Genomic DNA, 23,757 nt, shown 5'->3' on the forward strand with positions numbered 1-23,757 from the left:
AAATTGATGGCACTGATCATAAACATCAGTTGGATGGCACCCAAACACCAATATAATAATCATCTGTGTGGTGTCGTATCTCATGGAAGAGTTCAGAGATTTTCAGTCATCTGGCTGTTACTAATATCAATAGCCAGATCAGTGAGTTCAGATTTGACCTTTGAATGGACAATCCAAATTGCAATGTGGGTGTGACCGAGCTACGATGTTTGCTTGGAAGAATGAGGGATTTGCGACATCCTTTGGAAAGTAGATGCCTTCTTCTCATGGGTCAGCAATAATGCCAGGAAAGGCACTGCCCGACGCTGGGGGGCGCGGAGGAGGGCATGGCAAGGACTCAAAGATTTTGAAGGAAATTGGACAGGGCAATTGAAGGGGGATGACCTTACAGGGCTGCAGGGAAATGAGACTGGCTGGTTCCCTCCACGGGGACTGGAGTCAATGGTGCAGTGAGGAATGGGTCTCGAAAAAAACAAAGTGAGCACTGTCACGGTTACATCAGCTCAGTGCCCTACCTGTGATGGTCCTGTTGTTGCAGAGGTCGGTCTGACAGCAGCTCTCGATTGTTGAGGCTGAGAATGTGCCACCGTCAAAGGACAGGTTTCCAATGCAGGCCCCACAGTCACGGACGACAGATGTTTGGGTGATCCGACCTACAAACAGAGAGGCAGGGCTTTGGCTCTCTCTCTCTAACCTTCTCCAGCCCCTACACCCCCTCCCTATCTCAGTAGCCCCCTCAAGCCCCTACACCCCTCTCTGTCTCTGTAACCTCCTCCAGCCCCTACACCCCCTCCCTGTCTCTGTAACCCCCTCCCGCCCCTACACCCCCTCCCTCTCTCTGTAACCCCCGCCAGCCCCTACACCCCCTCCCTATTCTCTGTAACCTCCTCCAGCCCCTACACCCCCTCCCAATCTCTGTAACCCCCTCCAGCCCCTACACCCCCTCCCTATCTCTGTAAACCTCTCCAACCCCTACACCCCCTCCCTATCTCTGTAACCCCCTCCAGCCCCTACACCCCCTCACTATCTCTGTAACCTCCTCCAGCCCCTACACCCCCTCCCAATCTCTGTAACCCCCCCCCTCCCTATCTCTGTAAACCTCTCCAACCCCTACACCCCCTCCCTATCTCTGTAACCCCCTCCAGCCCCTACACCCCCTCACTATCTCTGTAACCTCCTCCAGCCCCTACACCCCCTCCCTATCTCTGTAAACCTCTCCAGCCCTTACAACACTTGCGATCTCTGTAACATCCTCCAGCATCTCTGCCCACCTCCAATGTTTTCATCCTGTGTATCAATAATTTCTCTGTCTCTCTGGCCATCGTGGTACCTTTGCAATGTGACGATGATTTAAAGTTTTTGAGAAGTATTCTCACCAATAGTCAGTTTGCCCAAGATGGTTCTGCAGTGCAGGTTCTCAGCTGGGTCACAGGCATGCTGATCTGTACAGACTCCAGTTTCATCCTCACAGGCAAAACATCTGAGAGGCGAATCTGTCACAAGAATCACAAGGAGAAACCATCAGTCACTGTTGTCGTCACATTGTCCAGATCTCGGGTCTGGGGCTCAGAAAGCTTGGCAGAATGCAGGATGGCTTGGCGGAATTCATCGACTGCGGGACAGGTCTGTGGTGCAGTCAAGGACATATACAGAGAATTGTGGCTATCCAATGATGCACAGAAAGTTCTCTAACAAGTGTAATGAGATGGACACCCAATGAAGTGAAACTACTGAGAGATAAATATTGAGTCAGTGGGCACAGGGTCTCTCATATCTATCTTTAAAGGGGAAGCAGGAGCCCAGTTCTGCTGGTCAACTCCCCTCCTGACTCCCCCCCCAAAGCCTGTCCCACCATCGACAATATAAAGGCAGGAGTGGGATGGAATACTCCCCACATGCCCCTGGATTGGGGCAGCTCCAACAACACTCGAGAAGCTCGACACCATCCAGGACCGAGCAGCCCCTGCTCGATCGGCACCACACCCAACGCCTTCAACATTCATCTTGTGACTGAGATTGAAATCTGAATTCGCTGAGGAAACTCTGCAATCAAAGATTTGTTGATGAGCTAAGTTCAATCCCGCGCAGGGATCCAAGTAACTTGACAATGGAGGCCAAACAATAAAATGTCTTTCAGAACAAATAGTATAGTCGCTCCATGCTACTGGAGAAACGTCGAATCATGGAAATTTAATGGATTTGGGATGGGGGACGCTACAGAGATAGGGAGGGGGTGATAGGGGCTGGAGGGGGTTACAGAGATAGGGAGACGGTGTAGGGGCTGGAGGGGGTTACAGAGATAGGGAGGGGGTGTAGGGGCTGGAGGGGGTTACAGAGATATGGAGGGGGTGTAGGGGCTGGAGGGGGTTACAGAGATAGGGAGGGGGTGTAGGGGATGGAGGGGGTTACAGAGATAGGGAGGGGGTGTAGGGGCTGGAGGGGGTTACAGAGATAGGGAGGGGGTGTAGGGGCTGGAGGGGGTCACAGAGATAGGGAGGGGCGTGGGGGCTGGAGGGGGTTACAGAGATAGGAAGGGGGCGTAGAGGCTGGAGGGGGTTACAGAGATAGGGAGGAGGTGTAGGGGCTGGAGGGGGGTTACAGTGAATGAGGACATTCGGCCCATCGAGTCTCTACTGGAAACATTTCACAAATTAATCATGGGCTTGCACAAGGCAGGTGGAGGCTATTCAGCCCATTATAGCTGCTGAGGCAGTCTTTTTAAGAGGACAAAACATTGAATGTTTTCAAGAAGATGATAGTTATAGTTTTTGGGCCTAAAGGGATCAATGGTGATGGCAGGATCAAGCTGGGGACTGGGACTCTGAGTTGGATGATCAACCATGACCATATTGAATGGAGGAACACACACCCCCTCCCTATCTCTGTAACCCCCTCCAGCCCCTACACCCCCTCCCTATCTCTGTAACCCCCTCCAGCCCCTACACCCCCTCCCAATCTCTGTAACCTCCTCCAGCCCCTATATCCCTCCCTGTCTCTGTAACAGCCTTAGCCCCCATACCCGTCTCCATCTCAGTAACCTGCTCCAGCATCTCTGCATATCCCTGTTCATTCGTCCTGACTGCCCTTGATTTTCATCTGTCTGTCTATCTGTAATTTCTGTGTTTATCTGCTCATTTTGGTATCTTTGCAATCAGAAAACGAATTAAAGTTCATCACTGTATTCTCACTGATAGCCAATTTGCCCGAGATGGTTCTGCAGCTTAAGTTCCAAGCTGGGTAACAGATTTGCTGCTCAGTACAGATTCCAGTTGGATCCTCACAGGCGAAACATCTGGGATACTGGCCTGTCACAAAAAACAGCAAGGTGAAACCGTAAGTTTGTGTTATCCCATTGAGGGATCCCTATATGTGAGATTGGAATGGGACCATAGCATACTTGCAGTGCAGAAAGAGGCCATTTGGCCCAAGGAGTCTGTGCAAACCCTTCAATGAGCAGCCCACCCAAATCCCATAACCCAATCCAACCTCATGTTAGTTTATTAGAGCCCATCCACCTAACCTGCACATGTTTGGCCTGTGGAAGGAAACTAAAGGACAGTCACACAGAGACGGGAAGAATGTGCAAACTCCACACAGACAGTTGCCCAAAGCTGGAATCGAACCCAGTCCCTGGTGCTGCGAGACAGCAGTGCTCCCACTGACCCACCATGCTGCCCATGCAGTTGAGAAAAATTTCCACATGCATATCCTTGACTTGCATAATGCCATTCGGCCTATCAAGTGTGTCCAGGTCTCTACCTTGAGCAGACCCTAACTGGCCCCATTTTTGCCCCATTTCCCCCAACCCTGACCCTGCGTAAAATATCCTACAGCCCTATGTGTGTATTCAATGATAGCCCTCTTTCTGAATGTTCCCATTGAATCTGCTCCCATCATCCATTCAGATCACAACCACTCGCTCTGTTGAGAAAATTTCAACTAGTCTCCGAGATGACAGAATGAAAATGGTTTTCACATTGGGCCCTGCTAAAAACAGAGACAGTGTCCAGGCGATAAATAACAGGGCAAAAAGTGGCTGTTGGCCTGAATTGGAGTATGAGAGCAGGGGTGTCTTCCTGCAATTGTGCAGGGGCTTGGTGAGGCGTATTGTGTTTAGTTTTGCTCTCTGTACCAGAGGATGGAGGTTCTGGTGATGGAGGGAGTGCAGAGAGGTTTTCCCATCCTGGAACATACTGATGTATGAAGAGAGACTTTGTTTGGTTGGGACAGAGGAGTTTAGGAAAATGAAGGGGAATCTCGTCGAAACTCTTTCACAGAACTAAGACAGTGTAAATGCAGGAAAGATGTGCTCAATGACCAGAGAGAGTTCAGATCTTGTGGTGGTTGGTGGGTGGTTCACAGTCTAAAAGATACAGGGTAGGACTGAGATGGGACGAAGTGTCTTCACCTAGAGACCAGGGAGTCTCTAGAATTCTCCGCCACAGAAAATAGTCGAAAACAAATGGAGGTGACAAACAACACCTTCCGGTCGCGAACCATTTCATCTTCCCCACTCCCACTCCCTGGGCAACTTGTCCATCCTGGGCCTCCTTCAGTGTCACAGTGACACCACCCCGAAACAGGAGGAGCAACACCACATATTCCACCTCAGGAGTCTACAACCCAATGGTCTCAACATGGACTTTACTAGTTTCAAAATCTCCCCACCTCCCGCCCCCACCGCACCCCCCCAGCCTCATCCCATGACCAAACCTCCCTCTCATCCCTGTCTCCTTGACCTGAAACAACCTGTCCATCTTCTGTCCCGCCTATCCGCTCCTCCCACCTTGCTGACCCATCCCCACCTCTGTCTGCCTGAGTTCACCTACCACCATCCCACCTGCCCTCCCCGGCCCTCTCTCTTTATTTCGGAGCTCCCTTGCCCACCCCCCCATGTCTGAAGGAGGGTCCAGAGCCGAAACGTCAGCCTTCCTGCTCCTCAAATGCTGCTGGGCCTGCTGTGTTCATCCAGCTCTGCACCTTGTTATCTCAGATTCTCCAGCATCGGCAGTTCCTACTAGCAAAGACAAAACATGGCACCTGAGGACAAAACATTGAATGTTTACAAGAAGGAGCGTGATATAGTTTTGAAGGCTAAAGGGATCAATGGTTGTAGGGGAGAAAGGGGACTGGTTAATCAGCCATGACTGTATTGAATGGTAGAACAGGCCCGAATGGCCTAATCCTATCCCTAAATCCTATGTTTTCTTGGTCTTACTTGTTACAAGGTTAGTGGGTGTCGCAGCTGCCATCCGTACAGTCGAGGTGGAGTCATTGACGGCCGCAGTGTTTGTAATATTGACAGGCAAACTCAGTACAGGTGAGGTATAGTTATTTGCTGTCACAATATTTAACGGTGTTGTTATCTGCACTGAGCTGATGTCTGAACTCCCGCGATTACAGCCACTCCCCCGGCAGCAGTAGAAGTCTTGCTGTGTCTGGACCCCGTAATCCTTTAACACCTCTGGGTTTTGACACGTAGTCTCAGAGGCGCAGCCTTTAACAGTCATAGGAAATGAATTTACTGTAAAAGAAAAGAACATGAGCGCAATATGAATGATTAGTCAGTTCTTTCTTGGTGTTTCAATTGGGACGTAATTGACAGAGTGAGCGCTGAGACTTACCTGTGACGGAGGAGTGGAGGCACCGTGTCTGTGAACCCATGCATTTCACCATTGTCGCTGGATTTTCACATGTATCGAACAACGAGCACATGAAACATTTGAGACCGTTCAAAGTGGTGTTAGCCTCTTCTGAGTGATAAAAATGAGAAGGGCACCCATCAGACACACGAAGAGTACAGATTCGATGAATAAGAATGGTCACAGGGATGAAAAACTTCAGTTATGGGGATAGATTGAAGACAGTAACTCTCCTCTCCCTAGAGTTAAAGGCTCAGAGGAGATCTGATTGAAAATGTCATAGAATCGGTGCAATTGCGATGGGCCACATGGTTTCATCTGCACCATGTCAGCATCACAAGCTGTGACCTCTGGTTTTGTAATCCCCCTTCATCGGAGGCATCCTACATCCTTCATTGCTCAGTCCTTTGAGTATTGAAGATGCGAAGCCATGTCAAGGTTGCACAGGCATCTTCTGGAGTGCTGTGTCCATTTGTGGCCTCCCCTGCTAAACGAAGGATGTTATTAAACTGGTGAGGTTTCAGAAGAGATTTACCAGGGTCTTGTAAGGAATGAGGCTTTGAGTTTTAAAGGAAGGCTGGGACTTTGTTCACTGGAGTGCAGGAGGCTGAGGGGTGACCTTATAGAAGTTTATATACAATCGTGAGGGGTATAGATAGGGTTAATGGTAGGTGTTTTTTCCCTCGGGTGGGGGATTTCCAGATTTCAAGGATGCATTTTTAAGGTGAGAGGAGAGAGATTTCAAAAAAGGCATAAGGGTCAAATTTTTTTGTGATTCGTGTGTGGAGTGAACTTTGTGAGGAAACGGTGGATGTGGGTACAGTTACAACATTTAAAAGACATTTGGAAAAATGTATGAAGAGGAAAGGTTTGGAAGGATATGAGCCAACACAGGATGGTGGGTCTAGTTTAGTTTGGGATTATGTCCAACATGGAGTGATTGGCCTGAAGGGTCTGTTCCTATACTGTACGACTCTGTTATAATGGGGACAAGTGAGAGATTTGGTAGGAGGACTAAGAGGCAGGCCTAGAGATTGGAAAGTACAGATGACCAAGGCGTCCTCATTCAGAAGAGATTAATTTATAGATACACAAATGGGATATTTACTCTTCATCGCAGTAGGATTTGAGAGCAGGTGCGAAGAAGCCTTGATTGAGTCGTATTAGAGTCTCGGGAGACTGCTCTCGAACTGCAGTGTGCTGGCAGTTCTGATCCCCCCTCTCACGTCCATGATACAGAGGGAGAAGAAGAAAAGATTTAACAGACTGGCTCCAGGGATGGTGAGACTCTCCGCTGAGCAGAGAGCGAAGAAGTAGAGACTGTATTCGCTGGAGTCTGGAAGATTGAGAGGGGATCTCACAGAAACTTCCAACATCTTTAACAGGGCCAACAGAGCAGATGCAGACAGGCTGTTTGACAGAGTCTCAGACAGACCCAGCGACTCAGGATCAAAGCAAAGCAATCTAGAATCCCTACAGTGCGGAAGCGGGCCGTTCGGCCCATCGGATTCATACCAACACTCTGAAGAGCATTCAATTCCTACCCACCTCCTACCCTGTAATCCCACATTTCCGATGGCTAACCCACACATCCCTGGGTACTACGGGCAATTTAGCATGGCCAACCCATCCAACCTGCACATCTTTGGGCTGTGGGAGGAAACTGGAGGCCCCAGAAGAAACCCACGCAGACACAGGGAGAATATGCAAACTCCACACAGACAGTCAGCCGAGGGCGGGATTGAACCCAGGTCCCTCGTGCTGTGAAGCAACAGTGCTAACCCCTGAAATACTATGCTGCCTCACAGCCATGGTCCAAGGCCCAAGGTAGGAAGGAACTCCATCATTGAGGTGGTAGTGAATCCTAGGAAATCTCTCCAGTTCAGTGCATCATAGAAATTTAATTATTCAGTAAGAACCAGGCAGAGGTTAGTAGATTTCAAGTAATATATAACATCCAGGGATATGGAGACAGCGTGGGAGTGTGAAACTGGGACAGATGACCGTCTGTTAGTGGCCTGGACCTCTATGTTCCAGTATAGTTACAACACTGACAAAATAAAAAATTACCCAGGTATGCCCTGCACATAAAAAGCAGGTCCAAACTCAATTCTGTCAATTTACACATCATCTGCCTTCTCCCTGTCCACACTGAAATAGGTGGAAAGGCTGATTGCAAGAGGGATTCAAACAGTTTACAGGCAAGTACTGATAGGTTAAGGAAGTGGGAAAAATGCTGGAATATGAAGTATAACGTGGGAAAATGTGAAGTTGCTCATTTGCAAATGGAGAATAAAAGAACTGAGTATTATTTAAACTGAGGGACAGCACAGAAAGGTGCAACATTGGATCCTATGCATGAGAAACAGAGAGCTAGCACACAGGGGCAGCAGGGAATCAGGAAGGCTAATAAAATGTTGGCCCTTATTTCAAGGGGGTTAGATTACGAGAGTCGGGAAGTCTTAGTGCAACTGTATAAGGTGCTGATGAGACCGCATCTGGAATTCTGTGAGCAGTTTTGGTCCCCTTATTTAAGGAAAGATATTATTCCATTGGAGATTGGTCAGAGATGGTTCACTTAGATGATCCCGGTATGGAGGGGTTGTCTAATAGGGACGGTTACACAGGTTGGGAGTCCACTCGCTGGAGTTTAGAAGAATGAGAGGTGATCTTAACATGGAGGATTCTTAAGGAGCTTGACAGGTTAAGTGCTGAGAGGACGTATCCCCTCATGGCAGGACCAGAGTGCACAGTCTCAGAACAGAGAGGTGTCAATTTAAGACTGCGATGAGAAGGAATTTCTTCTCTCGGATGGTTGTGAGTCTTTGGAACTCCTTGCCACAGAGAGCTGTGGGGTGGGCCGAGAGCTTGTACTTACCTAAGGCTAAGATAGATCGTTCCTTGATCAGAAGGTCAATCACGGGTCACAGGGAAAGGGCAGGAAAATAGACATGAGGAGGAGTATCAGTTCAGCCATGTTGCATTGAATGAGGGAGAAGGATCGAGGGGCTGAATGGCCTGTGTTCATATTCCTTACGGCCTGATGGTCAATCATCAGTGAAATGATGGAAGGTGTCTGCAACAAGAGCTGTCAAGCAGCACCTGCTCAGCAATAACCTGCTCAGAGACGCCCAGTTTGGGTTCTGCCAGGGCCACTCAGCTCCTGACCTCATTACAGCCTCGGTTCAAACATGGACAAAAAAGCTGAATTCCAGAGGGTGAGGATGAGAGTGACAGCCCTTGATATCGAGGCTACATTCGACCGAGAGTGGCATCAGGGAGCCCTGGCAAAACTGGAATCAATGGGTATCGAGGGCAAACTCTCTGTTGGTTGGCATCATAGTTGACACGTAGGAAGCTGGTCATGGTTGTTGGAAGTCATCTCAGTTCCAGGACGTCTCTGTAGGAGTGCCTCAGGGTAGTGTCCTCGGCCCAACCATCTTCAGCTGCTTCATCAGTGACCTTTCCTTTACCATAAGGTCAGAAGTGGGGATGGTCACCAATTGAACTGATTTATGGCAAGTAACATTCGTGCCGCACAATTGTCAGGCAATGGCCATCTCCAACAAGAGAGAATGTAACAATTGCCATCTAATATTCAAATACATCCCCATCACTGAATCCCCAGTTTCAACATCTTGGGGAGGGTTACTATTGACCAGATGCTGAACTGGGATCACATTTAAATGCAGTGGCTACAAGAGCAGGTCCGAGGGTGAGAATCCTGCATTTCTGTCCATTATCAACAAGGCACATGTCAGGAATGTGATGGAAATAACACAGTGTGGAGCTGGGGGAACACCGCAGGCCAGGCCGCGCCAGAAGAGCAGGAAATTTGACGTTTCAGGTCTGGACCCTTCTCAGGGTCCCAACCCAAAATGTCAACTTTCCTGCTCTTCTGACGCTGCCTGGCCTGCTGTGTTCCTCCAGCTCCACACTGTGTTATCTCTGACTCCTGCATCAGCCGTCCTTACTATCTCTAAGGGGTGCAAAGGAATACTCCCCACGTGCCCCTGGATGGGGGCAGCCCCAGCAACACTCAAGAAGCTCGACACCATCCAGGACAGAGCAGCCCCCGCTCGATTAGCCCCACATCCACAAACATCCCATTCCCTCCCCCAACCAACACTCAGTCGCAGCAGTGTGTACCGTCTACAAGATGCTCTGCAGAGATTCACTAAAAATCCTCAGGCAGCACCTTCCAAACCCACGGCCACTTCATTCGGGAAGGATAAGGGCAGCAGATACATGGGAACACCAGCCCCCTGCAAGTTCCCCTCCACTCCCCATCCTGACTTGGAAATATATTACAATTCCTTCAGCTTCGCTGGGGCAAATGCTGCAATTCTCACCCTCACACTATTTTGGTCAACCTAAAGACCATAAGACCATAAGACATAGAATGGAAGTAAGGCCATTCGGCCCATCAAGTCCACTCCGCCATTTAAATCATGGCTGATGGGCATTTCAACTCCACTTCCCTGCACTCCCCCCGTAGCCCTTGATTCCTTGTGAGATCAAGAATTTGTCGATCTCTGCCCTGAAGGCATCTAACGTCCCGATAGCAGTAATTCAAGAAGGCACTCCATCACTGTCTTCTCAAGGGGGTAACTAGGCTCAAGCAATAAATGCTGGACCAGCCAGAAACGCCCGCATCCTGTGAATGAATATAACACAAGGGCTGAATGGCCTGCTCATGCTTCATAGACCTCTGTCAGCAACTCCCTTTAGCAACAGCTGTCATGGGCTCAGGATTTTCGTTGCCGATGAAGATCTACAGCCTCATGGGTCGGTGCGTGCCCTACCTGTGATGTTTTGGTTGTTGCACAGATCGGACTGACAGCAGCTCTCAGTTGTGGAGGCTGAAAGTGTACCCAAATTGAGGGACAGATTTCCAATGCAGCTCCCACATTCGTAAATGACTGACTCGTCCGAGCTGAAAACTGAGAACACAGAACCCAGATTTATTGTCAGATGGAGAGATTCAGCAGCAAGCAGTGAGTTACCAGTCCCCTATCCCCCTTATTGTATGCAGGACATTAAGATATCCCTCCAGAACGCCCCCCCTGCATTAGTCATACCCCTATATCCCTTCCTATCTCTGTAACCCCCTCCAGCCCCTACACCCCTCCCTATCTCTGTAACATCCTCCAGCCCCTACACCCCCTCCCTATCTCTGTAACCCCCTCCAGCCCCTACACCCCCTCCCTATCTCTGTAACCCCCTCCAACCCCTACACCCCCTCCCTATCTCTGTAACCCCCTCCATCTCCTACACCCCCTCCCTATCTCTGTAACCCGCTCCAGCCCCTACACCCCCTCCCTATCTCTGTAACCCTCTCCAGCCCCTGCACCCCCTCCCTTATCTCTGTAACCTCCTCCATCTCCTAAACCCCTCCCTATCTCTGAACCTGCTCCAGTCCTTATAACCCTTCCCATCTCTGCAACCCCCTCCAGCATCTCTGCACTTCTCCAATTCTTTCATGTGACTGCCTTTGATTTTCATCCACCTGGCTATCTATGATTTCACCACCCATCTGCCCACCCCTGTGCTGTGTACAATGTGATAAAGAATGGAAGTCATTGAGGGGTATTCTCACAGGAATTCAGTGTGCCCAGGATGGTTCTGCAGCTCAAATTCTGAGTTGAATTGCAGGCTTGCTCCTCTGTACAATTCCCAGTCGGATCTTTACAGGAGAAACATCTGAGAGACAAGGCTGTAATGAAACAATAAAGAGACACTGTCAGCGTGTGTTGCATTGACCAGAACTTGACTGTGGGACTCTGACATGTAAGGAGTGTCCAGAATGTCCTGGAGTCCTGATGCCCCTCAAGACAGACACTGATGTAGTATAAGAAAATTGTAACAATCCAATGATGTTTGTAAAAATCCCTTTAAAAAAGTACAATGAATTGACACTATTGACAGATAAATATTGGGTCAGGACACCGAAGGGACCTCATCTGCTTTTTTTTAATGAAATAATGGCATAAAAATCTTTCCCATTAATCTTAAAGGACAGTCAGGAACTCAATTGACAATCTCAGTTCCAACACTGCGCCTTTGACAGTACAGCTGATCTCCGTGGTTGTCAGCCTTGATTATCACTCAATTCCCTGGAGAACGGGCAGCTTTGGACTCTAAAGTCTCAGGCAGCGAGGAGATGCAGCTCCCCAGCCTGTAACATGCAGTGTCATTGATGTTCTTGTGATCACGAAGAGTGCAGGCAGGTTAGATCTGCACGTACCCACTGCTGCTCACCATGTTCCAGTTCTGAGCAATAGCCACTGGGCCTGAGACTATCTCTGATTTCCCACCACAGGCGCTGCCAGACCTGCTTAACTTTTCCAGGCAATTTCTGTTTATGTTGCAAAGAGCTATTTCGTCACCATAAGGTAGACCTTCTGGCCACATTTTCCTTTATAATTGAGTTCTATAGAGCCTGCATTATCAAGTGTGGTAAAGATACTTTGTCATTTAGTCCAACAGGAACAGCCTCTGTTCTTAAACAAGACATATTTCTTGCATAATCATAATAAATTATTTGATACGTTTGTGGCAAAATTCCTATCATTGTTAAAATACTGGACTTTAAAAATACCCTATCATTTAAAACCACTGGGCCAGACCTCGGGCTTAGAAATAAAATACTTTAAAGGGGGCAGCTAAACTGGAGTCTGGGAGAGCGCGTACAGGCTCAGAGAGAGAGAGAGAGAGCTGTCTGGAACTAGTGTTAAACTGACAATGGGATTCGCACCTCAACTCTGAGAAAACAATCCGCCAGATTGAGCACATCAACCAGTGAACAAAATCTCAGACCGACTCCAACACTGGACATCTAACTTCAATTAAAATTCAGTCGCATGAAACACTGGTCGTCCCGTGCGATCCGGGAGACCCATTCGCCTCTGATGGAATGACATTAGCGCCCACTCTGGGAATGAAGACCAATGCAGCTCTACAGACTGAGACATGGTAAGAACTGCCGGCGCTGCGTATCTCCATCCCACCTAGTTTCCCCAGCTCCACCCCTCCTCTCTATCTATCTCAGAGCTCCCTTCCCCCTCCCCTGTTGCTGAAGAAGAGTCCCAACCCGAAACGTCAGCCTTCCTGCTCCTCTGATGCTGCTTGGCCCTGCTGTGTCCATCCAGCTCTACGCTGTGTTATCTCCACAGCCATGACTGCGATAATGAACAAACCAATTCATCACCAATGGAAAAGACATTTGCACCTCTTCTATTAATCAGGGAGACCAATTCGTCTCTGAAAGGAACTACAAAGACCGTAGCCAAAAATCAGATCGGGTGGGCTGACGAAGGACCTGGAATTCTGGAGAACAGCGAGCTCTGCCCTGGAGAAAGTTCCTCCATGGTGTTCAAAAGAAGAAGACAAGACCAGAACAGGAGAAGAACCAAGCTATCCCCTCACCAACACCACGCCCCGCTACATAGAGAACGATCCTCACAGCCGTCTCCAACCAATGCTGACCGACCCCAAACAACAGACCCACCAAGTGTTAACAAACAACACCATCCTCAGACACCCACTGTTCAACACTGGGCCATCTCAGCGCGGAGCTAACTTACAGTGAGATCCAACAAATCCAACTTAGTAACAGGAAGGGGGTGTAGAGGCTGGAGGAGGTTACAGAGATAGGGAGGGGGTGTAGGGGCTGGAGGAGGTTACAGAGATAGGGAGGGGGTGTAGGGGATGGAGGGGGTTACAGAGATAGGGAGGGGGTGTAGGGGATGGAGGGGGTTACAGAGATAGGGAGGGGGTGTAGGGGCTGGAGGGGGTTACAGAGATAGGGAGGGGGTGTAGGGGCTGGAGGGGGTTACAGAGATAGGGAGGGGGTGTAGGGGCTGGAGGGGGTTACAGAGATAGGGAGGGGGTGTAGGGGCTGGAGGAGATACAGAGATAGGGAGGGGGTGTAGGGGCTGGAGGAGATACAGAGATGGGGAGGGGGTGTAGGGGCTGGAGGGGGTGACAGAGATAGGGAGGGGGTGTAGGGGCTGGAGGAGGTTACAGAGATAGGGAGGGGGTGTAGGGGCTGGAGGGGGTTACAGAGATAGGGAGGGGGTGTAGGGGCTGGAGGGGGTTACAGAGATAGGGAGGGGGTGTAGGGGCTGGATGGGGTTACAGAGATGGGGAGGGGGTGTAGGGGCTGGAGGGGGTTACAGAGATAGGGAGGGGGTGTAGGGGCTGGAGGCGGTTACAGAGATAGGGAGGGGGTGTAGGGGCTGGAGGGGGTTACAGAGATAGGGAGGGGGTGTAGGGGCTGGAGGAGATACAGAGATAGGGAGGGGGTGTAGGGGCTGGATGGGGTTACAGAGATGGGGAGGGGGTGTAGGGGCTGGAGGGGGTTACAGAGATAGGGAGGGGGTGTAGGGGCTGGAGGGGGTTACAGAGATAGGGAGGGGGTGTAGGGGCTGGAGGGGGTTACAGAGATAGGGAGGGGGTGTAGGGGCTGGAGGAGATACAGAGATAGGGAGGGGGTGTAGGGGCTGGATGGGGTTACAGAGATGGGGAGGGGGTGTAGGGGCTGGACGGGGTTACAGAGATAGGGAGGGGGTGTAGGGGCTGGAGGGGGTTACAGAGATAGGGAGGGGGTGTAGGGGCTGGAGGGGGTTACAGAGATAGGGAGGGGGTGTAGGGGCTGGAGGGGGTTACAGAGATAGGGAGGGGGTGTAGGGGCTGGAGGGGGTTACAGAGATAGGGAGGAGGTGTAGGGGATGGAGGGGGTTACAGAGATAGGGAGGGGGTGTAGGGGCTGGAGGGGGTTACAGAGATAGGGAGGGGGTGTAGGGGCTGGAGGAGATACAGAGATAGGGAGGGGGTGTAGGGGCTGGATGGGGTTACAGAGATGGGGAGGGGGTGTAGGGGCTGGAGGGGGTGACAGAGATAGGGAGGGGGTGTAGGGGCTGGAGGGGGTTACAGAGATAGGGAGGGGGTGTAGGGGCTGGAGGGGGTTACAGAGATAGGGAGGGGGTGTAGGGGCTGGAGGGGGTTACAGAGATAGGGAGGGGGTGTAGGGGCTGGAGGGGGCTACAGAGATAGGGAGGGGGTGTAGGGGCTGGAGGGGGTTACAGAGATAGGGAGGGGGTGTAGGGGATGGAGGGGGTTACAGAGATAGGGAGGGGGTGTAGGGGCTGGAGGGGGTTACAGAGATAGGGAGGGGGTGTAGGGGCTGGAGGGGGTTACAGAGATAGGGAGGGGGTGTAGGGGCTGGAGGGGGTTACAGAGATAGGGAGGGGGTGTAGGGGCTGGAGGGGGTTACAGAGATAGGGAGGGGGTGTAGGGGCTGGAGGGGGTTACAGAGATAGGGAGGGGGTGTAGGGGCTGGAGGGGGTTACAGAGATAGGGAGGGGGTGTAGGGGCTGGAGGGGGCTACAGAGATAGGGAGGGGGTGTAGGGGCTGGAGGGGGTTAGAGAGATAGGGAGGGGGTGTAGGGGCTAGAGGGGGTTACAGAGATAGGGAGGGGGTGTAGGGGCTGGAGGGGGTGACAGAGACAGGGAGGGGGTGTAGGGCCTGGAGGGGGTTACAGAGATAGGGAGGGGGTGTAGGGGCTGGAGGGGGTTACAGAGATAGGGAGGGGGTGTAGGGGCTAGAGGGGGTTACAGAGATAGGGAGGGGGTGTAGGGGCTGGAGGAGGTTACAGAGATAGGGAGGGGGTGTAGGGGCTGGAGGGGGTTACAGAGATAGGGAGGGAGTGTAGGGGCTGGAGGGGGTTACAGAGATAGGGAGGGGGTGTAGGGGCTGGAGGAGGTTACAGAGATAGGGAGGGGGTGTAGGGGCTGGAGGAGGTTACAGAGTTAGGGAGGGGGTGTAGGGGCTGGAGGGGGTTACAGAGATAGGGAGGGGGTGTAGGGGCTGGAGGAGGTTACAGAGATAGGGAGGGGGTGTAGGGGCTGGAGGGGGTTACAGAGATAGGGAGGGGGTGTAGGGGCTGGAGGGGGTTACAGAGATAGGGAGGGAGTGTAGGGGCTGGAGGGGGTTACAGAGATAGGGAGGGGGTGTAGGGGCTGGAGGGGGTTACAGAGATAGGGAGGGAGTGTAGGGGCTGGAGGAGGTTACAGAGATAGGGAGGGGGTGTAGGGGCTGGAGAAGATTACAGAGATAGGGAGGGGGTGTAGGGGCTGGAGGAGGTTACAGAGATAGGGAGGGGGTGTAGGGGCTGGAGGGGGTGTACGGGCAGGAGGGGGTTACAGAGATAGGGAGGGAGTGTAGGGGCTGGAGGAGGTTACAGAGATAGGGAGGGGGTGTTGAGGCTGGAGGGGGTTACAGAGATAGGGAAGGGTTGTAGGGGCTGGACGGGGTTACAGAGATAGGGAGGGGTTCACAGAGACGGAGGGGTGTATGGGATAGAGGGGGTTACAGAGATAGGGAGGGTGTGTAGGGGCTGGAGGAGGTTACAGAGATAGGGAGGGGTTCACAGAGAGGGAGGGGTGTATGGGATAGAGGGGGTTACAGAGATAGGGAGGGTGTGTAGGGGCTGGAGGGGGTGACAGAGATAGGGAGGGGATGTAGGGGCTGGAGGGGGTGACAGAGATAGGGGCTGGAGGGGGTTACAGAGATAGGGAGGGGGTGCAGTGGGTGGAGGGGGTTACAGAGATAGGGAGGGGTGTGTAGGGGCTGGAGGGGGTTACAGAGATAGGGAGGGGGTGTAGGGGCTGGAGGGGGTTACAGAGATAAGGACGGGGCATAGGGGCTGGCGGGGTTGACAGAGATAGGGGCTGGAGGGGGTGACAGAGATAGGGAGGGGGTGCAGTGGCTGGAGGGGGTTACAGAGATAGGGAGGGGGTGTAGGGGCTGGAGGGGGTCAGAGAGATAGGACGGGTGTAGGGGCTGGAGGGGGTCACAGAGGTAGAGAGGGGTGTAGGGGATAGAGGGAGTTACAGAGATAGGGAGGGGGTGTAGGGGCTGGAGGAGGTTACAGAGATAGGGAGGGGGTGTAAGGGCTGGAAAGGGTGACAGAGATAGGGAGGGGGTGTAGGGGCTGTTCGGGGTTACAGAGATAGGGAGGGGGTGTAGGGGCTGGAAGGGGCTACAGAGATAGGGACGGGGTGTAGAGGCTGGAGGGGGTTACAGAGATAGGGAGGGGTGTAGGGGATAGAGGGGGTTAGAGAGATAGGGAGAGGGTGGAGGGGCTGGAGCGGGTTACAGAGATAGGGAGGGGGTGTAGGGGCTGGAGGGGGTTACAGAGATAGGGAGGGGGTGTAGGGACTGGAGGGGGTTACAGAGATAGGGAGGGGGTGTAGGGGCTGGAGGGGGTCACAGAGAGGGAGGGGTGTAGGGGATAGAGGGGGTTACAGAGATAGGGAGGGGGTGTAGGGGCTGGAGGAGGTTACAGAGATAGGGAGGGGGTGTAGGGGCTGGAGGGGGTGACAGAGATAGGGACGGGGCATAGGGGCTGGAGGGGGTGATAGAGATAGGGGCTGGAGGGGGTGACAGAGATAGGGAGGGGGTGCAGTGGCTGGAAGGGGTTACAGAGATAGGGAGGGGGTGTAGGGGCTGGAGGGGGTCAGAGAGATTGGACGGGTGTAGGGGCTGGAGGGGGTCACAGAGATAGAGAGGGGTGTAGGGGATAGAGGGGGTTACAGAGATAGGGAGGGGGTGTAGGAGCTGGAGGAGGTTACAGAGATAGGGAGGGGGTGTAAGGGCTGGAAGGGGTGACAGAGATAGGGGCTGGAGGGGTTGACAGAGATACAGAGGGGGTGCAGTGGCTGGTGGGGGTTACAGAGATAGGGAGAGGGTGTAGGGGCTGGAGGGGGTTACAGAGATAGGGAGGGGTGTAGGGGATTGAGGAGCTTACAGAGATAGGGAGGGGATGTAGGGGCTGGAGGGGGTTACAGAGATAGGAAGGGGTTTAGGGGCTGGAGGGGTTTACACAGATAGGGAGGGGGTGTAGGGGCTGGAGGGGATTACAGAGATAGGGAGGGGATGTAGGGGCTGGAGGGGGTTACAAAGATAGGAAGGGGGTGTAAGGGCTGGAGGGGGTCACAGTGGTAGGGAGGGGGTGTAGGAGCTGGAGGGGGTTACAGAGATAGCGAGGGAGTGTAGAGGCTGGAGGGGGATACAGAGATAGGGAGGGGTGGAGGGGATAGAGGGGGTGACAGAGATAGGGAGGGGGTGTAGGGGCTGGAGGGGGAGACAGAGATAGGGGCTGGAGGGGGTGTAGGGGCTGAAGGGGGTTACAGAGATAAGGAGGGGCTGTACGGGCTGGAGGGGGTTACAGAGATAGGGAGGGAGTGTAGGGGCTGGAGGAGGTTACAGAGATAGGGAGGGGGTGTTGAGGCTGGAGGGGGTTACAGAGATAGGGAGGGGTTGTAGGGGCTGGACGGGGTTACAGAGATAGGGAGGGGGTCACAGAGAGGGAGGGGTGTATGGGATAGAGGGGGTTACAGAGATAGGGAGGGTGTGTAGGGGCTGGAGGAGGTTACAGAGATAGGGAGGGGGTATAGGGGCTGGAGGGGGTGACAGAGATAGGGAGGGGATGTAGGGGCTGGAGAGGGTGACAGAGATAGGGGCTGGAGGGGGTGACAGAGATAGGGAGGGGGTGCAGTGGCTGGAGGGGGTTACAGAGATAGGGAGGGTGTGTAGGGGCTGGAGGGGGTTACAGAGATAGGGAGGGGGTGTAGGGGCTGGAGGGGGTCACAGAGGTAGAGAGGGGTGTAGGGGATAGAGGGGGTTGCAGAGATAAGGACGGGGCATAGGGGCTGGCGGGGTTGACAGAGATTGGGGCTGGAGGGGGTGACAGAGATAGGGAGGGGGTGCAGTGGCTGGAGGGGGTTACAGAGATAGGGAGGGGGTGTAGGGGCTGGAGGGGGTCAGAGAGATAGGACGGGTGTAGGGGCTGGAGGGGGTCACAGAGGTAGAGGGGGGTGTCGGGGATAGAGGGGGTTACAGAGATAGGGAGGGGGTGTAGGGGCTGGAGGAGGTTACAGAGATAGGGAGGGGGTGTAAGGGCTGGAAGGGGTGACAGAGATAGGGAGGGGGTGTAGGGGCTGGAGGGGGTTACAGAGATAGGGAAGGGGTGTCGGGGATAGAGGGGGTTACAGAGATAGGGAGGGGGTGTAGGGGCTGGAGGAGGTTACAGAGATAGGGAGGGGGTGTAGGGGCTGGAGGGGGTGACAGAGATAGGGACGGGGCATAGGGGCTGGAGGGGGAGACAGAGATAGGGGCTGGAGGGGGTGACAGAGATAGGGAGGGGGTGCAGTGGCTGGAAGGGGTTACAGAGATAGGGAGGGGGTGTAGGGGCTGGAGGGGGTCAGAGAGATAGGACGGGTGTAGGGGCTGGAGGGGGTCACAGAGATAGAGAGGGGTGTAGGGGATAGAGGGGGTTACAGAGATAGGGAGGGGGTGTCGGAGCTGGAGCAGGTTACAGAGATAGGGAGGGGGTGTAAGGGCTGGAAGGGGTGACAGAGATAGGGGCTGGAGGGGGTGACAGAGATACAGAGGGGGTGCAGTGGCTGGAGGGGGTTACAGAGATAGGGAGAGGGTGTAGGGGTTGGAGGGGGTTACAGAGATAGGGAGGGGTGTAGGGGATTGAGGGGCTTACAGAGATAGGGAGGGGGTGTAGGGGCTGGAGGGGGTTACAGAGATAGGAAGGGGGTGTAGGGGCTGGAGGGGTTTACACAGATAGGGAGGGTGTGTAGGGGCTGGAGGGGATTACAGAGATAGGGAGGGGATGTAGGGGCTGGAGGGGGTTACAAAGATAGGAAGGGGGTGTAGGGGCTGGAGGGGGTCACAGTGGTAGGGAGGGGGTGTAGGAGCTGGAGGGGGTTACAGTGATAGGGAGGGAGTGTAGAGGCTGGAGGGGGATACAGAGATAGGGAGGGGTGGAGGGGATAGAGGGGGTGACAGAGATAGGGAGGGGGTGTAGGGGCTGGAGGGGGTGACAGAGATAGGGGCTGGAGGGGGTGTAGGGGCTGGAGGGGGTGACAGAGATAGGGAGGGGGTGCAGTGGCTGGAGGGGGTGACAGAGATAGGGGCTGGAGGGGATGTAGGGGCTGAAGGGGGTTACAGAGATAAGGAGGGGGTGTACGGGCTGGAGGGGGTTACAGAGAGGGAGGGGTGTATGGGATAGAGGGGGTTACAGAGATAGGGAGGCCGTTTAGGGGCTGGAGGGGGTCAGAGAGATAGGACGGGTGTAGGGGCTGGAGGGGGTCACAGAGAGGGAGGGGTGTATGGGATAGAGGGGGTTACAGAGATAGGGAGGGTGTGTAGGGGCTGGAGGAGGTTACAGAGATAGGGAGGGGGTTTAGGGGCTGGAGGGGGTGACAGAGATAGGGAGGGGGTGTAGGGGCTGGAGGGGGTGACAGAGATAGGGGCTGGAGGGGGTGTAGGGGCTGAAGGGGGTTACAGAGATAAGGAGGGGGTGTACGGGCTGGAGGGGGTTACAGAGATAGGGAGGGGGTGCAGTGGCTGGAGGAGGTTACAGAGATAGGGAGGGGGTGTTGAGGCTGGAGGGGGTTACAGAGATAGGGAGGGGTTGTAGGTGCTGGAGGGGGTGACAGAGATAGGGAGGGGGTCACAGAGAGGGAGGGGTGTATGGGATAGAGGGGGTTACAGAGATAGGGAGGGTGTGTAGGGGCTGGAGGAGGTTACAGAGATAGGGAGGGGGTATAGGGGCTGGAGGGGGTGACAGAGATAGGGAGGGGGTGTAGGGGCTGGAGGGGGTGACAGAGATAGGGGCTGGAGGGGTTGACAGAGATAGGGAGGGGGTGCAGTGGCTGGAGGGGGTTACAGAGATAGGGAGGGTGTGTAGGGGCTGGAGGGGGTTACAGAGATAGGGAGGGGGTGTAGGGGCTGGAGGGGGTCACAGAGGTAGAGAGGGGTGTAGGGGATAGAGGGGGTTACAGAGATAAGGACGGGGCATAGGGGCTGGCGGGGTTGACAGAGATAGGGGCTGGAGGGGGTGACAGAGATAGGGAGGGGGTGCAGTGGCTGGAGGGGGTTACAGAGATAGGGAGGGGGTGTAGGGGCTGGAGGGGGTCAGAGAGATAGGACGGGTGTAGGGGCTGGAGGGGGTCACAGAGGTAGAGGGGGGTGTAGGGGATAGAGGGGGTTACAGAGATAGGGAGGGGGTGTAGGGGCTGGAGGAGGTTACAGAGATAGGGAGGGAGTGTAAGGGCTGGAAGGGGTGACAGAGATAGGGAGGGAGTGTAGGGGCTGGTCGGGGTTACAGAGATAGGGAGGGGCTGTAGGGGCTGGAGGGGGCTACAGAGATAGGGACGGGGTGTAGAGGCTGGAGGGGGTTACAGAGATAGGGAGGGGTGTAGGGGATAGAGGGGGTTAGAGAGATAGGGAGAGGGTGTAGGGGCTGGAGCGGGTTACAGAGATAAGGAAGGGGCATAGAGGCTGGAGGGGGTGACAGAGATAGGGACGGGTCATAGGGGCTGGAGGGGGTGACAGAGATAGGGACTGGAGGGGGTGACAGAGATAGGGAGGGGGTGCAGTGGCTGGAGGGGGTTACAGAGATAGGGAGGGTTGTGTAGGGGCTGGAGGGGGTTACAGAGATAGGGAGGGGGTGTAGGGGCTGGAGGGGGTTACAGAGATAGGGAGGGGATATAGGGACTGGAGGGGGTTACAGAGATAGGGAGGGGGTGTAGGGGCTGGAGGGGGTTACAGAGATAGGGAGGGGGTGTAGGGGCTGGAGGGGGTTACAGAGATAGGGAAGGGGTGTAGGGACTGGAGGGGGTTACAGAGATAGGGAGGGGGTGTAGGGGCTGGAGGGGGTCACAGAGAGGGAGGGGTGTAGGGGATAGAGGGGGTTACAGAGATAGGGAGGGGGTGTAGGGGCTGGAGGAGTTTACAGAGATAGGGAGGGGGTTTAGGGGCTGGAGGGGGTGACAGAGATAGGGACGGGGCATAGGGGCTGGAGGGGGTGACAGAGATAGGGGCTGGAGGGGGTGACAGAGATAGGGAGGGGGTGCAGTGGCTGGAAGGGGTTACAGGGGTGTAGGGGCTGGAGGGGATCAGAGAGATAGGACGGGTGTAGGGGCTGGAGGGGGTCACAGAGATAGAGAGGGGTGTAGGGGATAGAGGGGGTTACAGAGATAGGGAGGGGGTGTAGGAGCTGGAGAAGGTTACAGAGATAGGGAGGGGGTGTAAGGGCTGGAAGGGGTGACAGAGATAGGGGCTGGAGGGGGTGACAGAGATACAGAGGGGGTGCAGTGGCTGGAGGGGGTTACAGAGATAGGGAGAGGGTGTAGGGGTTGGAGGGGGTTACAGAGATAGGGAGGGGTGTAGGGGATTGAGGGGCTTACAGAGATAGGGAGGGGGTGTAGGGGCTGGAGGGGGTTACAGAGATAGGAAGGGGGTGTAGGGGCTGGAGGGGTTTACACAGATAGGGAGGGGGTGTAGGGGCTGGAGGGGGATACAGAGATAGGGAGGGGGTGTAGGGGCTGGAGGGGGTCACAGTGGTAGGGAGTGGGTGTAGGAGCTGGAGGGGGTTACAGAGATAGGGAGGGAGTGTAGAGGCTGGAGGGGGATACAGAGATAGGGAGGGGTGGAGGGGATAGAGGGTGTTACAGAGATAGGGAGGGGGTGTAGGGGCTGGAGGAGGTTACAGAGATAGGGAGGGGTGTAGGGGCTGGGGGGGGTCACAGAGATAGGGAGGGGTGTAGGGGCTGGAGGGGGTTACAGAGATAGGGGCGTCTATGGGGGCTGGAGGGTGTTACCGTGACAGGGAGGGGGTGTCGGGCCTGGAGCGTTCGAGTGTTATGTACTGCCGAAAAGGTGAGGAAACAGTGTTAAACCAGAAACCACAGAAACATCCAGGAAAACAAGCTCATGACAGCACAAGATCAGATGATTAGCTGAGATTAATAATTGACCCATTTATGACAAACCTCTCAAAAACAGAGTACAGGTGACGAAAATGCTAGCAAACAACTTCATCTTCATTTAATCTTCCGTGTTCCTCGTACAGTCCTTGTACAGTCACACACCTAACCACCTCAGTGCTGTGTGAACTCTGTCTGTCAGTTACTCAGAATATTCAGAATCTGCTTCCTTTCGTCATTGCCGAGTGAGTTCCCTTGCAATCCTGCTTCAATGCGTGTTGCCCTGTGCCCGTGCTCTCTCAAAGCCTTCGCTGGCATACTGCCATCTGAAACAATTTGGTCTCAAGATGGTGGCTGCAGGGATGAGAATGACTGGACTGGACATGCCTCTCAAAACATTGGAAAGTTTGAAGAAGGGTCCAGGCCCGAAACATCAGCCTTCCTGCTCCTCTGATGCTGCTTGGCCTGCTGCGTTCATCCAGCTCTGCACCTTGTTATCTCGGAAAGCTTTCCGACCCCAGATGCTGAGGCTGGTAATTGGATTGGGAATGGGTGGGGTAACTGGTTTTTAGAAAGAAAGAGGAATGAACCAATGAAAATAATCACATTCCTGCTCAGTTCCGAGTGTCTTGATTCATCAGTAAAGAATGTGCCTCCCTGCAGGCATATTTTACATTTGTTTGTCAACTGGATAACCATAGAGCTGCACAGCATGGAAACAGACCCTTCAATCTAATTTGTCCAGGCCCACCTGATATCCTAAATTAATCCAGTCCCATTTGCCAGCATTTGGCCCATGTCCCTCTAAACCCTTCCTATCCATGTCCCCATCCAGATGCCTTTTAAATGCTGTAACTGTACCAGCCCCCACCACTTCCTCTGGCAGCTCATTCCATACACGCACCACCCTCTGTGTGAAAAAGTTGCCCCTCAGGTCCCTTTTAAATCTTTCCCCTCTCACCTTAAACCTATGTCCCTCTAGTTTTGGATTCCCCCCTATCCTGGGAAAAAGAGCTTGTCTATTCACCCTATCCATGCCCCTCATGATTTTATAAACCTCTATAAGGTCACCCCTCAGCCCCCGACGCTCCAGGGAAAACAGCCCCAACCTATTCAGCCCCTCCCTGTAGCTCAAACCCTCCAACCCTGGCAACATCCCTGTAAATCTTTTCTGAGCCCTTTCAAGTTTCACAACATCCTTCCTGTAGCAGGGAGACCGGGATTGAACACAGTATTCCAAAAGTGGCCCTAACCAATGTCCTGTACAGCCATAGCATGGCCTCCCAACTCCCTATACTCAACGCACTGACCAATAAAGGCGAGCGTA

General features: G+C 53.7%; 1 protein-coding gene across 1 annotated transcript in view; it reads right to left on the bottom strand.

The window, feature by feature from the left end:
- The window catches only part of LOC125448407 (uncharacterized), a 28,728-nt gene extending 5,768 nt beyond the window's left edge, over nt 1-22,960 (bottom strand). Inside the window, exons 1-7 of the mRNA XM_059641306.1 lie at nt 22,497-22,960; nt 11,242-11,358; nt 10,448-10,585; nt 5,625-5,753; nt 5,219-5,524; nt 1,377-1,493; nt 516-653 (exon numbers count right to left, since the gene is read on the bottom strand). Of these exons, the coding sequence (XP_059497289.1) occupies nt 516-653; nt 1,377-1,493; nt 5,219-5,524; nt 5,625-5,753; nt 10,448-10,585; nt 11,242-11,358; nt 22,497-22,551 (1,000 nt within the window). The 5' untranslated portion in view covers nt 22,552-22,960. The remainder of the gene's footprint in view (nt 1-515; nt 654-1,376; nt 1,494-5,218; nt 5,525-5,624; nt 5,754-10,447; nt 10,586-11,241; nt 11,359-22,496) is intronic.
- Nucleotides 22,961-23,757: the final 797 nt, after the last annotated feature.

This window comes from Stegostoma tigrinum, chromosome 41, assembly GCF_030684315.1.
Source record: "Stegostoma tigrinum isolate sSteTig4 chromosome 41, sSteTig4.hap1, whole genome shotgun sequence".
NCBI classification, from domain to species: Eukaryota; Metazoa; Chordata; class Chondrichthyes; order Orectolobiformes; family Stegostomatidae; genus Stegostoma; species Stegostoma tigrinum.